General features: G+C 45.6%; 1 protein-coding gene across 1 annotated transcript in view; it reads right to left on the bottom strand.

Moving 5' to 3' along the window:
* The window catches only part of LOC135392954 (uncharacterized), a 262,911-nt gene that overhangs the window by 95,160 nt on the left and 149,721 nt on the right, over positions 1 to 18,030 (bottom strand). Inside the window, exons 7-9 of the mRNA XM_064623587.1 lie at positions 15,106 to 15,220; positions 12,425 to 12,502; positions 11,325 to 11,454 (exon numbers count right to left, since the gene is read on the bottom strand). Coding sequence (XP_064479657.1) covers positions 11,325 to 11,454; positions 12,425 to 12,502; positions 15,106 to 15,220 — 323 coding nt within the window. The remainder of the gene's footprint in view (positions 1 to 11,324; positions 11,455 to 12,424; positions 12,503 to 15,105; positions 15,221 to 18,030) is intronic.

Here is an 18,030-nt window from a genome sequence, read left to right as displayed (position 1 = left end):
GCCCCAAACAGAAGCTCACCGTGTTCACCTGGCAGCGCGGACGTCACCGTTCGGACTGACACCCCTATCGCCGCCACGACTCCCTCGGTCCGGACACGGCAGCCTAAGAAGCAACGAAGTGCGACACGGAGGTACAACACAAGGAGCTCTCGCTGACTATGTGCGGACAATGTAAACTCTACAACGTTCCTTAGGGCACGTAAGTTACTAGACAGAAAAACTAGATTTGTTTCTCACTTTCATTTCTACTCTGATTGTATAGCACAGAATGTTGTACCCAAAGGTTTAATGGTTGACGTTCACCCAACATTCAATTTCCACTCACCGCGTAGTTCCAAGAGATGGCGTAACATATTAACGCATGCTTCTATAGAACTGATCAGAATTCTGCGAACAGAAAGTTCTTACATAATCAAAGACATAGACAACCAGCTCCGTCAACTAGCTCACGCTCTAACGCCAGAAGAATTGCTCACACTCAATCGTTTTTCTTCCGATAAGCTCGCCCAATTACAGCGCACGAAGTGTAAGAAAGCTTGTCGTGATAATATCCACCTTACAGACATCACCAGCCTTAATCTTTGTACTGTTTTATTAGACCACCCACAGACTTCTGTAGGTCCACCACTAAGTGTTGTTTTTAACCTATCAGGCGTTACGTTAGGCAAAGCTGAAACCAGCGTTTTATCCAAAGGACTGAGCTTTGTCCCCACTCCCCATGGTGTTGATGAATTCGAAATTCTAAATGATCTCCAAAATTTAGGTAGACGAATGCACTTGTTAACATTTTTTCACGGCAGTGCACGCACTGAAGTAACGCCATTTAAGAAACCTTCCGTCTGGACCCCTGACCCATCAAAAACTAGCCCTATGATCGACAATTATATTAAGGCAGTATCCAATGACATCAAAGGCCTTCTTAACATTTTTGACAACCGGGGATCATTTAATTTATCTAAGCAAGAAAGGATAGCACTACGGAATCTCAAGTCTCGTGATGATATCATAATCAGGCCCGCTGATAAAGGCGGAGGAATTGTCGTGATGGATACTTCAGACTACGTCAGCAAAGCAAATGAGCACCTCAGTGATGCTAGGTCCTACAAGCCTCTTGACTCTGACCCCACCCCACTATTTTGTCGCACAATTAACCAAAAGATCAGCGCGCTAATCGCTAACGATTCTATTCCACGTAACATTGCGGAGTTCATTAGACCCAAAAATGCTACTCCAGGTTCATTTTACCTATTGATTAAGGTACACAAGGAAAATAACCCCGGCAGGCCTATAATATCAGGAATAAACACACCCACCGAAAACATTTCTCTCCTTTTAGACCATTGTATCAAACACGTTCCTCCGCTTCTGCCCTCTTACGTAAAAGACACCAATGACTTTCTCCTCAAAGTCGATTCGATTAATAAGCAGAACAGCGATTTGAGCAACGTCATCTTGGCTACTATGGATGTTACATCCCTTTATACAAACATACCACACGATGAGGGTCTCGATGCGGTGAAAGTTTTACTTGAATCTTTCCCGTATGAATTCCTCCAGACATCAGCTGTCCTCTCGCTCCTTGAGCTTGTGCTCATGTACAACAACTTTATATTTAACGAAAAACATTTTGTCCAAATTCAAGGTGCAGCAATGGGGTCACGCGTGTCTCCCAACTATGCGAATCTTTTCATTGGGCAATTCGAAGAAAAAACATTAGCATCCTTCCCGATCAAACCTTTAGTCTTCTTAAGGTACATTGACGACATTTTCATCGTATGGTCGGGTGATGAACCATCCTTAATTGCGTTTTTCGAGCATTTTAACTCCGTACATCAGGCCATCAAGTTCACGTGTAATCTTTCCCACGCATCAGTGAATTTTCTAGACGTGACTGTCTCTATACAGTCTGGTAAGCTGGTCACGAATCTATACAAGAAACCCACTGACAAACGCCAGTACCTTCATTTTAACAGCTGCCATCCTAATACTCAGAAGAGGAACATCCCCTTTGGTCAATTTACACGTCTAAAACGCATATGCTCTAACCCAGAAGATTTTGAGGCATGCGCTGAAGAAATGTCCAACGATTTTAGAAAACGAAACTACCCTCCCAACCTTATAAACAATGCTCTCTCCGCGTGCAAATCTCTAGATCGGGATAAATTACTTTCACATGAACCGCGGCAGCAACAAAACCCCTTATCCTTCGTTACCGCCTATAACAAAGCACTGAGTGGCGCAGGGTCCATCTTCACCCGCCATCTCAACATACTTCACAGCGACGAAAAACTTAAAATAATTTTTCCTGCTCCCCCCAATATCACATTCCGTCGATCACGTAACATTCGTAACTTACTAGTTTCATCCCGTCTATCCCGACCAAATCCTGGGTGTTCCCCTTGTGGTAACAAACGCTGCCAAACATGTCATTTCATTAGCCCATGTACATTTATCTCGAGCACCTCAAACTCTTTTATTTTCGAAATCCGACAGGGATTGCACTGCAACTCTTTTAACGTATGTTACCTCATTATGTGCACGAAATGTTGTATTCAGTATATTGGAGAAACCTCGAACACCATGAGGGAAAGGTTTTACGGCCATAAATCCGATATTGTTAATAACCATCCTACACCTGTTTCTACACATTTTAACCTTCCTGGACACGCTTTAGGTACAGACCTCAAAATCGTTATCCTTGAATCGGGTTATAACAGTGACATGAAGCGCAAAAATTGCGAATCCTTTTTAATTGCAAAATTCCAGTCTCTGAAGCCTCATGGTTTGAACATCCACGCAGGCCCACTACAATTATTGAACCCGTAAATATAATTTTTCAAATAAAAGAAGATAATGATAAACACACACACACTACTCTCCAACTTCCACATTTTTCTTCGTTTGTCTCTCTCCTGAGACCACCTCCGTCTTCACTTTCTCACGGTCTACTGGTCACCTTTGTACTCCGCACCCGTGTCCTCATTCCGTCGCCATAACCCCCCCCCCCTTTTTATCCTTAATTCCTCGAACGTCACCAACAAGTGTTCTCGTTTCCTGTGTATAAGCCCTTGGGCTCGCGTTGTTTCGCTTCTGATACCCCTGCTTTTGTATTTATGTTCTTGTGATTTTTATCTGTTGTTTGCATCCTTTCCATCAACCTGTTACCCTCTCATGCCAGAACTCCCCCTTCAACTGTATATATGTGCTTGTACCATGTTTACATTTTTGTAACCTGAAGAAGTGCAGTCTCGTGCACGAAAGTCTTGTTTACCATGTGTAAATAAATAAGTTGTTCCTACCGTTTAATATCAAAGTCGGAGGAGTAAGAAGGCCGCGCGTGTGGCGCCATCTATCGCAGAAAAAAGTTCATTTTTGAGTTGAGACCTATGTGATATGTCCTCTTAAGAAATGCGGAATGGTTGTCGATCCTGAGCTAACATCTTTATGTACAAACCCCGACAGGCTGATAAACGATGACAAAATTTTAGAAATAAAGTGTCCTTCGTCAGCCGATAGATATGACACCATAGACGAAGCTTCGAGACATCATGCAGTCGGAGTTTAACTTCCATAATAGATAATATCCACCTTACAGACATCACCAGCCTTAATCTTTGTACTGTTTTATTAGACCACCCACAGACTTCTGTAGGTCCACCACTAAGTGTTGTTTTTAACCTATCAGGCGTTACGTTAGGCAAAGCTGAAACCAGCGTTTTATCCAAAGGACTGAGCTTTGTCCCCACTCCCCATGGTGTTGATGAATTCGAAATTCTAAATGATCTCCAAAATTTAGGTAGACGAATGCACTTGTTAACATTTTTTCACGGCAGTGCACGCACTGAAGTAACGCCATTTAAGAAACCTTCCGTCTGGACCCCTGACCCATCAAAAACTAGCCCTATGATCGACAATTATATTAAGGCAGTATCCAATGACATCAAAGGCCTTCTTAACATTTTTGACAACCGGGGATCATTTAATTTATCTAAGCAAGAAAGGATAGCACTACGGAATCTCAAGTCTCGTGATGATATCATAATCAGGCCCGCTGATAAAGGCGGAGGAATTGTCGTGATGAATACTTCAGACTACGTCAGCAAAGCAAATGAGCACCTCAGTGATGCTAGGTTCTACAAGCCTCTTGACTCTGACCCCACCCCACTATTTTGTCGCACAATTAACCAAAAGATCAGCGCGCTAATCGCTAACGATTCTATTCCACGTTACATTGCGGAGTTCATTAGACCCAAAAATGCTACTCCAGGTTCATTTTACCTATTGATTAAGGTACACAAGGAAAATAACCCCGGCAGGCCTATAATATCAGGAATAAACACACCAACCGAAAACATTTCTCTCCTTTTAGACCATTGTATCAAACACGTTCCTCCGCTTCTGCCCTCTTACGTAAAAGACACCAATGACTTTCTCCTCAAAGTCGATTCGATTAATAAGCAGAACAGCGATTTGAGCAACGTCATCTTGGCTACTATGGATGTTACATCCCTTTATACAAACATACCACACGATGAGGGTCTCGATGCGGTGAAAGTTTTACTTGAATCTTTCCCGTATGAATTCCTCCAGACATCAGCTGTCCTCTCGCTCCTTGAGCTTGTGCTCATGTACAACAACTTTATATTTAACGAAAAACATTTTGTCCAAATTCAAGGTGCAGCAATGGGGTCACGCGTGTCTCCCAACTATGCGAATCTTTTCATTGGGCAATTCGAAGAAAAAACATTAGCATCCTTCCCGATCAAACCTTTAGTCTTCTTAAGGTACATTGACGACATTTTCATCGTATGGTCGGGTGATGAACCATCCTTAATTGCGTTTTTCGAGCATTTTAACTCCGTACATCAGGCCATCAAGTTCACGTGTAATCTTTCCCACGCATCAGTGAATTTTCTAGACGTGACTGTCTCTATACAGTCTGGTAAGCTGGTCACGAATCTATACAAGAAACCCACTGACAAACGCCAGTACCTTCATTTTAACAGCTGCCATCCTAATACTCAGAAGAGGAACATCCCCTTTGGTCAATTTACACGTCTAAAACGCATATGCTCTAACCCAGAAGATTTTGAGGCATGCGCTGAAGAAATGTCCAACGATTTTAGAAAACGAAACTACCCTCCCAACCTTATAAACAATGCTCTCTCCGCGTGCAAATCTCTAGATCGGGATAAATTACTTTCACATGAACCGCGGCAGCAACAAAACCCCTTATCCTTCGTTACCGCCTATAACAAAGCACTGAGTGGCGCAGGGTCCATCTTCACCCGCCATCTCAACATACTTCACAGCGACGAAAAACTTAAAATAATTTTTCCTGCTCCCCCCAATATCACATTCCGTCGATCACGTAACATTCGTAACTTACTAGTTTCATCCCGTCTATCCCGACCAAATCCTGGGTGTTCCCCTTGTGGTAACAAACGCTGCCAAACATGTCATTTCATTAGCCCATGTACATTTATCTCGAGCACCTCAAACTCTTTTATTTTCGAAATCCGACAGGGATTGCACTGCAACTCTTTTAACGTATGTTACCTCATTATGTGCACGAAATGTTGTATTCAGTATATTGGAGAAACCTCGAACACCATGAGGGAAAGGTTTTACGGCCATAAATCCGATATTGTTAATAACCATCCTACACCTGTTTCTACACATTTTAACCTTCCTGGACACGCTTTAGGTACAGACCTCAAAATCGTTATCCTTGAATCGGGTTATAACAGTGACATGAAGCGCAAAAATTGCGAATCCTTTTTAATTGCAAAATTCCAGTCTCTGAAGCCTCATGGTTTGAACATCCACGCAGGCCCACTACAATTATTGAACCCGTAAATATAATTTTTCAAATAAAAGAAGATAATGATAAACACACACACACTACTCTCCAACTTCCACATTTTTCTTCGTTTGTCTCTCTCCTGAGACCACCTCCGTCTTCACTTTCTCACGGTCTACTGGTCACCTTTGTACTCCGCACCCGTGTCCTCATTCCGTCGCCATAACCCCCCCCCCCCCCCCTTTTTATCCTTAATTCCTCGAACGTCACCAACAAGTGTTCTCGTTTCCTGTGTATAAGCCCTTGGGCTCGCGTTGTTTCGCTTCTGATACCCCTGCTTTTGTATTTATGTTCTTGTGATTTTTATCTGTTGTTTGCATCCTTTCCATCAACCTGTTACCCTCTCATGCCAGAACTCCCCCTTCAACTGTATATATGTGCTTGTACCATGTTTACATTTTTGTAACCTGAAGAAGTGCAGTCTCGTGCACGAAAGTCTTGTTTACCATGTGTAAATAAATAAGTTGTTCCTACCGTTTAATATCAAAGTCGGAGGAGTAAGAAGGCCGCGCGTGTGGCGCCATCTATCGCAGAAAAAAGTTCATTTTTGAGTTGAGACCTATGTGATATGTCCTCTTAAGAAATGCGGAATGGTTGTCGATCCTGAGCTAACATCTTTATGTACAAACCCCGACAGGCTGATAAACGATGACAAAATTTTAGAAATAAAGTGTCCTTCGTCAGCCGATAGATATGACACCATAGACGAAGCTTCGAGACATCATGCAGTCGGAGTTTAACTTCATAAAGGAAGCATGCAACTACCCTGGTCTCATAAATATTTTATCAGATACAGACAGATGAATGCAAATTTAGTATTGTTTGTTTTGAAACACACGTAGTTGCAGACAAACATCAAGCTAACTAAAGGCCAGTTGTGTATATGCACAGGAGTTTAGAGCGTTGAATGGTGTGAATGCTGTACTGAGTCGTACATAACGTAATAAGGTGCAACCTACTGCAACATTACGTGGGGCAGCTCAGCTCCACTACGTTCATTTATTTTATGTCAGTTCTGAAACTACAAAACCTTGACCTCCAAACAAAATGTAATTTTTTTTTTTATCAGTCCTATAATTAGTGCATTTTGCGGAGCACCGACTGGCTGTTTGTTGGCTGAAGGCAACACGCAACTTCTCCTCGAACGAGGAATTGGGATAGCAAGAGGAATTGTGCCCGTAAGAAACGGAATATTCCAACTCCTGGTCACAAATTTTCGCCCGGAGCCACAACACCTGGCGAACGGCACGAAGATAGCCGTCATCGTAGACCAATACTCCACCACGGATGTTTGCCTGATGGACACTGCTCGCATCGCGGTCACGACGGAGCACGAGGCCGAACATTTCGACGTAAACCCTCAACTCAATACAACTCAAAAGCAAACCCTTCTCCAGATGCTCAACGATTTCAGTGACTGCTTCGCTGCATCGTCGAAAGTAAGACAAACGCCAATTGCGAAGCACCGCATCATCGTCGACGAAAAGGCCCGTCCAATTCACCGCATGCCGTACCGGGTCTCCTGCAAAGAGCGAGAAACGATCCGAATGCAAGTAGAAGAGATGCTAAGAGATGACATTATCCAGCCGTCGACCAGTCCGTGGGCATCGCCGGTGGTACTAGTGAAGAAGGACGGAACACTCAGGTTCTGCGTCGACTACCGGAAACTCAATGAGATAACGAAGAAGGACGTCTACCCGTTACCGCGCATCGACGACACGCTCGATCGCCTTCAAAACGCAAAATTTTTCTCTTGTATGGACCTCAAGACGGGGTACTGGCAAATTGAAGTCGACGAACGGGACCGTGAGAAGACTGCCTTCGTCACTCCGGATGGACTTTACGAATTCAAGGTTATGCCTTTCGGCCTTTGCACAGCACCAGCGACGTTCCAGCGTGTTATGGATACAGTTCTCGCCGGGTTGAAGTGGCAAACCTGCCTGGTGTACCTCGACCATGTTGCCGTCTTCGCAAGAACATTCGAAGAACATGTTGAACGGCTAAAGCAAGTCCTGGAGGCTATCAGAACTGCACGGCTGACGTTGAAGCCTCAGAAGTCTCGATTCGGCTACGAGGAACTCAGATTTCTCGGCCATCTCGTGAGCAGCGACGGCGTACGCCCCGACCCCGAGAAGACGGCGGCCATCGCAAATTATCGTGTTCCTTCTAACGTGAAAGACGTTCGAAGCTTTCTTGGCCTTTCCGCCTACTACCGACGGTTCATTCCGAACTTTTCAAGAATTGCGTCACCCCTGAATGCCCTCACGAAGGACGGATCCACGTTTATCAGGAGTGAAGCCCAGCAACAGGCGTTTGATGAATTGAAGACGCGTCTACAGACCGCCCCCGTGCTTGCCCACTTTGATCCAAACGCCGAAACAGAAATACACACCGACGCAAGCAACGATGGTCTAGGAGCCGTGCTCGTTCAACTCCACGACGGCGTCGAACGTGTCATCGCTTACGCAAGCAGAACGCTAACCAAGGCAGAGAAGAACTATTCGACGACCGAAAAAGAGTGCCTTGCACTCATATGGGCCATCACAAAGTTGCGCCCCTACCTGTACGGACGGCCGTTCAAGGTGGTAACAGACCACCATTCTCTGTGATGGCTGGCTGGTTTAAGGGACCCCTCAGGACGCCTAGCGAGATGGAGCCTCCGATTACAGGAGTATGACGTAACCGTCACTTACAAGTCAGGGAGAAAACACAACGACGCACAGGGCGCCTGTCCCGAGCACCACTCCAGCGACAGGATAACAGCATCGAGGACGACGACGCCTTCCTCAGTCTAATGAGCGCGACTACCATGTCTACCAGGCAGTATAACGACCTCGAATTGAAGACACTCGTCGACTATCTGCAGGGCAGCGCCGACAATGTTCCTCCCATCTTCAGAAGATCACTCCCAAGTTTTTCCCTACGCAATGGTGTTCTCTACAAAGAAAACCACGCACCACAAGGCGCTACGTGGCTTCTCGTTGTGCCTGGGGACATGCGCACCGAGATTCTTGAATCCTGCCACGACGAACCGTCATCAGGTCATTTGGGATACAGCCGGACACTGGCCCGGATAAGAGAAAAGTACTACTGGCCAAAACTGGCCAAGACCGTACACCAGTACGTAAGGACGTGCCGGGAATGACAACGACGAAAAACGCCGCCGGTACGACCTTCTGGGTACCTTCAGCCAATCGCACCGCCGTCGGCGCCGTTCGAGCAGCTTGGGATGGATCTACTCGGGCCCTTCCCACGTTCGTCTTCCGGAAATCGTTGGATAATCGTCGCCACCGATTACCTGACACGCTATGCTGAGACTAAGGCACTTCCACAGGGCACAGCAACAGAAGTGGCGAAGCTCTTCATCGAGAACATCGTACTACGGCACGGAGCTCCGACCGCCTTAATCACCGATAGGGGAACGGCATTTACAAGCAGGCTAACACAAGAAATCCTTCGACTCAGCCACACCGCTCACCGGAGGACAACGGCGTACCATCCGCAGACGAACGGGCTCACCGAACGCCTAAACAAAACCCTTGCCGACATGATTTCGATGTACGTCGACGTCGAGCACAAGACATGGGGCGAAATATTGCCTTACGTCACGTTCGCCTATAGCACGGCTGTCCAGGAAACAACGGGATTCACACCGTTCCGCCTTGCACACGGCCATGACGCATCGACTATGCTAGACGCGATGCTGCCCCACGAACCCAGTGATGTGGAAAACGACGCTCTGGACTACACACAGCGAGCAGAAGAAGCCCGCCAGCTGGCCAGGCTACGGATTGGTCAACAACAACGGGTCGATAAAAGAAGATACAATTTGCGCCGACGAGACGTACGCTTCAGTCCAGGCGACTTGGTATGGGTTTGGACGCCGATTCGACGACGAGGCCTGAGCGAGAAGCTACTGAAGCGGTACTTCGGTCCCTACAAAGTACTTCGACGCATCGGAGACCTGGATTACGAAGTGGTACCTGAGGGCAGCGTTCCCTCTCGACAACCCCCGAGGACTGAAATAGTTCACGTCGTTCGACTCAAGCCGTACTACAGCAGGTAGCGCTGAAGACTGGCTGGTAGGAAACAACATGAACAAAAAAAAAAAAGGAGAAGAAACGGCATCGAGACGATGCCCCGTCTACGGAGGGGGCAATGCCACGAATCATCATCGCGAAACTTCCAGGGCAGGCACGAAACGGTACATCTCATCCCGGCGCATGCTGAAGAAGAAGCAAGAAGCTTCCAGACACATCGCCTGCTCTCTGGCAAACGCACGTGCTGTTTCTAGACTTTTCGGCGCGACGCTTAAATGCTTGTGCGCTCCAAGCTGGAGCATTCATTCTTTGGACTCCGTTGTGTTCAGAGAGCTATCACTCTTGTGCTTTTGCTATCAAGTAGTTTAATAAACCGTTTGCTGTTTATTCGACGACTCGCCGGCCCATTTCGCTTCGTGACAATACCATCACTTTTCTGTACCTTCGACGGAAATGCTCCGTGTAGTATCCCGTCAGGAACCTTCCTCAGAAGATCACAATGAAAGGTCTTGCAAGTATATTTCATCACACATTGAACCCAGTGCATGGAGTATCCATTGAAATCATTCAATGTTTATTTGTACGCCTGTATTTGTTCGTATTTTCTATTTGTAATAGCTTTGTAATTTATACATGATCACTACTCGTTCGGTTGAATTTGGTTATGACAAACAAACCAGAACACTAAGTAATGGGTGCAGGCAATAAACTGCCCAACGCAGTTTTAAACTAGTTTTCTCCTCTATATATGACCTCCGGTTGACAGCTGGAGGACGTACGCAAATGATCATCACTGGTAGGTCCTGTGATGACACTCTCTGGGTCTCCTCCGGACATCCCATCACGGACGAGGACACGGTGACACTTTGAGGACATGCTGATAATCGCGGGTGTTCTTGTGCTAGAGTCACGGGCGAACGTCTATAAATAAGTGTTTCCTTCCCTTCAGGCGGCACAGTAGGCGTGTCCGACTTTAGAGTGTAGGTCGAGTATTCTACGCTTCCTAAGCTTAGCAAATGTGAAGCAGTTGGAAGATCTTATGTCTTACAGGGACGGGAACAAGTGCCATCAAAAAGATCAGGACATGCCCTCGACCCTCCAGATTCTCTTCCCCCGAAGCTGACCAGCAAACCATCAAACGTGTCAAAATTCCGTCAAAGGAAGGGTACTGCTGACTCCTGAGGTGCAACTGTTGAAACAAGCTCTACTACAAGCAACAGCAAATGTAGATGCTTCGGATTACACCACAGCAAAAAAAGAAAAAAAAACAAGAAGAGAAAGATGGCGAAGGAGAGAGAAGAATAAATGAATAAATAAAGTACCCCCTTTTTTTTAATGTCTTTTTTTTTACTTACCGGTTCCGATGCCAAAATGAGGGTTCGAAGGTTTTTGTCTGTGTGTGTGTGTGTGTGTCAACTTACTGGTGATGTGTTTGCGGCGATGGCTTTGCGTTCGCAAAATTTATTCAAGCTGAAGCCCACTATTCCCGAAAATGTCGGTGGCTTTGCAGTCTCGCTGGTTGTGTGGCACAGGCTTGCGTTCAAGTCTTCCCTGCAAAAAGACGCGAAACTCGTATATTCACCTCGTAAGTATCCATTGTAAGTATGCAGGCAATTTGTTGGATGAAATTCAGTGTTTGTGATTGTCTGCCATCCGAGACTGTCTTCAAGCACACACAAAAAACGCACAAAAGAGAGGAATGAAAACTAGTTGGATTGGAAATGCAAGTGGGTCTATAACTTTCTTCCTGCCTTTGACCGCTTCCGTGAAGGCTTGCCAGTGACAACGTTATTCCGCTCTCCCGTCCCACACTCTGTTGTTTGCTTTTTCGCACTGTACTTTCTAGATCAAATTTCATGCTGATTTATGCTGCTTGAGTCATATCGTCCTTCCTGTTGGTTCCTTTGCCCAAGGCTTTTTCTACAATGGATTTCTACTAATACTTCTGTTCTTGCAGCGCAATTTTTCCCCACGTGACGGCGGCGTTCAATCCATTCTTTAGCGCGTTGCCGTGGAATTACACCGAGCCCTGTAGGCGTCATACCACGTACTTGCAGTAGTTCTGCATTGTTGAACCAGTTATTTTAGCTCAACATATACTCCATTGCAGCATCGTTGTTCTACTTCAAAAAGCGTCGTCTCTTGCGACACGTTTATCTAGTAGATTTCCTTCTTTGCCGGCGATTGCGACGCAAAAATGCAGTTTTCGTCCAACAAAAATCCCGGATGAGTCGCATTCAACTAGGTCTGATTTCCCCCCCAATGAAGGGTCATCACGAAGGCCTCGAAACCAGCATTGGCCACACCGGTCGTTGAGTCCGTGTTGTGTTCACTGTCCTGGTTCTAACCTGGTTCTAAATTCTTATTCCACTCATTTCGGCTTTAACGAACATCTTGTTTACACAACCAAGGGCAGTTACTATGCTTTCAAACGGTCTCGGGTACCCGTAAAAAAAATTCTGCGCGAAGTCAATCATCGTATTCACAGGCAGCTGGACCGGTGCTGAAACATGAAGCTTACTTGTACTTAGCCAAAAAACGGTCAAGTCTGCACGCAGTGAACTCAGTCTTGCATCCTTGCAAACTTGCACTCGTTGCCCTGCAACAGGAATATAGTTTGTTGTTGCAAAAAAGAAAAAAAAAGAAGAACTGCTGAAAGGACTGCCCGTTTGGTACTACCGACAAAGTGTAGACATCTTATTTTAGAGAAGTCTAGAAAGAAGCAAAAAACAAAATCGAGTATTGTGATATTTTAGCTGGTTGAATTTGATTACCGAAACGAACGAACGTGACGCGGCGACACAATAGGTATCCGACTGAATGAAAAACCACAACAAGTTAATGGTACGAGGCGTCCATCTCGCGAGCTCTGAAGCCAGTGAATACCCCTGACACCCGTATAGGAGAGCGAGCGTAACGGGAGCGGGAACTGAGGTAATAGAGAGTTTTAGCAAACGGGATCTGGCAGCTCCCGATCGTTAATAAATACGGTGAAATCGAACCGATCGTATCCGGAAAGAACGCCAGCACGAACACTTTTAGCAAACCGGAGGGAACCGGAGACGCGCTCGCTGCCCGCCGCCCGATATCTTTTTAGATGACGAAGAAGAGGACAGCCATTGAGAAGAAGAAGTTCTACTGCTGTCCACATTTTCACGATTGAAAGAACTAGCAAAGAACTATTGTGCTTTTTTTTTTTCCTGACCGTGAAGAGGTGCTGCTCGACAAATGTGTGGACCTAAAGTGTATTCTTCGAAACTTGGAGAAAAGACAGTTGCGGCTAAGTTATTCTTTCGTTTTTCCACGCTTGGAACAATGCCTACTGCTGCCGCAATGTAAGTGAAATGCGCCGGAGACTCTCCGAGCTCCTCACACAGAAAATAAAGGTAATCAGTGATCGTAAAACGCTTTCGGGCGGGTGTCATACTAGCAGACGACGTAATCGTTATGAGATTTTCCAACCGTAAGTATGTCCGGTAATGGCGGCTAGCGAGCGGGGCTCCGGCGACGGCCGGAGAGATACGGTGAGGGTGACGTCATCTGAGCATGCGCAGTTGCGTGGCCGGCCCGACGGTAATCTACCGAGCGGGAGGACGCACTTTGCTAAAACTCTCTAATAGAGGAGTGGGAACTCGTAGCCACAACCGTAGTCGAGAGGAAGGGAGCATGGACGAAATAACTCATCAACTAGAGGCAACGTTGGGATCCATACGAATCCTATTGTGAAATATGACCAGAGTTATCAACCTTGAATGCAGAGTCCGCGTGGGCTTCGTGCAATTCTGAAAGAAGCGCACTACTAAAGGAACTGAAAACTGAAATATAAGCACAATGTTTCAAAATGCCATCATGTAGAAGCTCGCAATAATAACCTGTCAGTTCTTCATACTTCTTGGACTAATTAATTTTGAACACTTCTAGAAATTGAAAGGTGGCGACCTTCGACAATCGCGGCGGTCGAAGTTGGAGTCTGCCCTGGATTGCCGGAGAGATATCACGCGGTATTGCAGTGTTATGCAATGCATTTCAGAAAGCTTACTAATTACCACCATACCCGTTTTCAACAACAGCAACAACGATTGAGAATTCGGTTTAAGCTGTTAACGGTTGTATCCTGTGAGCTCCGTTCCTGTGAGAAATATACGTGCCATCTGCGCCATCTGTTGGCCTTTCTCGCTCTCCGCTCCGCTTCTCTCTCTCTGTCTGCTTGCGGTATCGCAACTGTTTAGATGCCGCCGTTGTATGCACAGGGGTGGCACCTAATGTATTGCTCCGTAGACGAAAGCGTGCTGGGCGAACGCAATGCATCCTGGACAGGTCCTGGTCACACGTCACAGCAAACGTCAAGGCGCACGTGACCTTAAAAATGGCGGCGCCCGTGCTCGGCGGCCAAACCTGTTTGTAAACAATGCGGTTGTTGTTTCTGCGCGACGTTTTGGATGTCTTTCGATCACAGTAGTTATTTTTATCCGATAATCTCGCATTAAAACGAGCAGTTTTGCACGTAAGGGCTCGTACTGGTGACGACTTCCAAAGATGTGATGACGACCGCGCATTAAGACTCACTAAACTGATGCGATGTACTTAAACTAAGGAGAAATGGGCTACCATGTTGCGGAAAAAGCACCGCTTAGTTTACGCTGGCAAAATACGTTCATCTCTTGGCTTTGTGAGAATGGAAAGATGTCGGTAAGCGGCAAAACGATATGTAAACAAAGTCACTAGACCTCGAAATGTTTTCTATGACGTGCGGCCAGGACAAGATGGCAGTTTTGCCGAAAGCACCCGCTTGAGGGTAGTTATAACAATGGCGGGTTTGTGTCACCCCTGTGGTTGTATGGCTGCCTAGATGGCACGCCTGCTTGATTGCGTTTTCAATAGATGGCGCACGTGTCACCTTTCCTTGGCGCACCAGCGTTTGAAGCCGTTACGTATCTGAAGCCTACATTTTAGAAGCTTTCAGAAACACATACAGTTTTTACAGGTTTATCAACCACTTCAGAGTTTTTTTAAGAGACCAGCGTCAACACCCGAAGTTCACGTAATCTAATGGTCGTGCTGTCCTCCTTTGAAAGAAATGAAATGTTTCAGCTTATCCATCTGCCAGCTATCATCAGCAGTGACGCCAGAATAAGAGACGAATACATTGATGCCTGAAACATTCTGCGTTGAAAGGGCACTTTCGCGTTATAGTAAACATACTTATTCAGGACGATGCTCCTGATGGACACCACAGTCTCGTAAGTGAAGGGATGACTCTGGATCAGCAAGACCTTTTGTTTTCCCCCACAAACTCCACTGTTAGAAGAGCTAGTGTCTGAAAAATAGCCGCCATCAATAAATTGAATCCAAGACTTGGCACTAGCAGTGGGACAACATCGCATTGAAACACTTCACATACTGGTTACCAAAGAGAGCCGGTGCGGCACTAAGCTCTAAGTCTTGTAACGAATAAATACTGCATCGAATGGGAGCGGCATTGCGCAAAGGCCGTACACATGAATTTCGATTTTCAAGAAGCAGCTACACACAGAAAAATCATATTTTTTCCTCTTTAATGGGTTCTTCACAAGTTGAACGCCAAGAGATCCTTAGCCATTTTTTCGTTCTCAAAGACTGGAAAGGTTCAGAGAAAGGTTCGTCCACCGCAGTCTCACAACCAAACGAGCGTCAGCCGGGACAGCGTGCTGACAGCGAACCTGGGGCCCTATTTCAAACCACAGACGAGCGCAACGGACAGTGTCGACAGGGAAGTATCGGTAGGGGGCGACACCTGCCAGTTTTAGTATTCCCATGTCACCTTTAACGATAGCGTTCCTGCTGTGTTGGGAGTCGTTCGAGTTGACTCCACCTATTGATGCGCTTTACGTTTACGTTTTGACGGGTGGAATTTTAAGCTTGTATTTTTTATGTTTTATTTTTAACTGTTTATTTCAGCATAGAGAACATTTTGTCCCATAATATCCCCAACTCTGTTATCCATGTCCGCATCCTGGCAGATGTGGTTGGGAAGTTCCATACGGATGCGAATATCCCCCTTCAAAGGCCGTGCTCAAGCTGTCCGGCGATGATCCGTCCAGCACTGGAAACGGATGCACCTGCGCCGTGTCGCCGGTGTCGTCATGGTCGTTGCACTGTGAAGTCTTACCATTGTGCAATCGAAACGATGCTACAGGGATCTGAGTGTAGCCTCGGAAGTTAAATTGTAGTGATAAAGGGCTGGATTCAGTTTCTTGCGGTTTTTTAAATTGATTTCGTAATAGGTCATGCTGGAATACGAATAGAGATTATTACTATGTGTGTGCGCACACGTTTCGCATTTGCAAATATCGTAGGTACGAAACTTGTGCTTGCTATGTTCCACTCCAGACTAACCGCCCGTGCTGTTTGAATGGGTTTGAGGTGCGATGATGGAGCGGTCTGGTATTCGTCTCTGCGTCTGGCGTGGAAATGCTGATTGGACGACCTGATTTTGAATGTAATATATTCCGGAATCCGCTTTTTATTCTTGCAATTCAGGTGAACTGTTTACCGCTAGCATCCATGTGTCGTTTGACTGATGTGATGCGACTCTCCCTTGTCAGGTCTTGTGTCCTGTAGTGTGAAGCTTCAACTACAGAGGAAAGAACAAACTTCAAAAGTGCAAAGGTAAGATCAGTTTGGTGTAATGCTCTGTGGTGGTCAAGTTTACCCTTAACGCCTGCCTTAGTGACCTGCCTTACACCATCAGTTGCTGTCTTTAATGTCAGTTATGTCGAACTTCTCGCTGGTGTGCATCTTTTATTTGCTTCGATTTTCCCTGGATTTCTTCTATAGGAAGATCATACTGCACGGCGCATGAGGTGCATGTTTCAAAGGTACTGCTCAATGGTTCTAGTGCTCTGGCAAACAGCGTCTCCTCACTCTTCACATCAACAGGCACACATGAAAAGCAGATATCGTGGTATTATTTGAGTAACGCCGTCTAACTGCGATTTATATCCTAACATTCCACCTTGGAGGAATACAAGTGTGTTTTAGATTTCCTAACGTAATTTGTGTGCCTCTTGTTTCAAGCATGTGTTATGTGTCTCATCTTGGGTGCAGTTGTGACGCCGCCCACATAGTTGAAGCAAACGACCCTTCCCATCCGAAACAACGCAAGGAAAATTGAAATTTCGGCACGCTGAGTAAATCAATTATGTCCGGATCTACCACTTTCGAGTAATGTAAGTGCACAATGTGGCGTGCTTGTTCTTTGAAGCTCAATGTATCAACAATAGATGTAGAATCTCAAGCTCAGACTACTTTCCCTTGATGTTTAGGTTGCTTCGGCTGACATGACGACAAGATTCCTGCACAGCGTACAACACAATGTAGAAGAAATCAAGTCGTGATTTACAGGATGCATCAGAACACCTCTCGCGAATGGTTTAATGAGTTGCCAACAAGGAAGCATCAAGCTACACAAATTGAAGACTGTACCAAACCTTATTTATGTGTCTGTACTGTGTGTGTGTGTGTGCGTACACAGCAATATTTGCGTTTCATGTTGATTACTGCAATTTTTTTGTCCGCCCCAAACATCATTCGAATCGCTTGTAAATGACTTATTTCTGCCGAATTGAGAACACATACATTCGCTCTGATAATTTTGAGTGTATTTGGGGAATTGATGCTTAGGGCTTAGGATACATTAAGCACTTCATTTTCCACAAACTGTTTTTGTTTCATTCAAAGAGATTCAAGAGCATATTCATGATCTAGCATAATACCAGTATTTCATCATTTGGAAGTGTTACGATTTCTTCATTCGTTTTGAATTAGTTCACGTTATATTTTGTACAGATTAAATTGTTTTGTACTTCACATTATACTTTGTACAGGGATACGTTGAGGTAGTACGACTGACGCCACCGACCACTTAGCACTTCTCCATCGTTTAAGACTTAGCCCAAGCAGCACGCCAATATTGGTCCAATATCGGACCCATATGGGTTGCCAAGATTGCCATATTGGCCCAATGTGGGCTGCCGATATCGGAGAAATATGGGGAGTGCAACCAGGCTCCATATTGGACCAATATCGGGTGCCCATATTGGCAAGCCCATTTTGCGCCAATATTGCTAATATTTCTGTGATTACACC

Source organism: Ornithodoros turicata, chromosome 4, assembly GCF_037126465.1.
Source record: "Ornithodoros turicata isolate Travis chromosome 4, ASM3712646v1, whole genome shotgun sequence".
Lineage (NCBI taxonomy): Eukaryota > Metazoa > Arthropoda > Arachnida > Ixodida > Argasidae > Ornithodoros > Ornithodoros turicata.
This window is presented reverse-complemented; position numbering and strand designations above follow the sequence as displayed.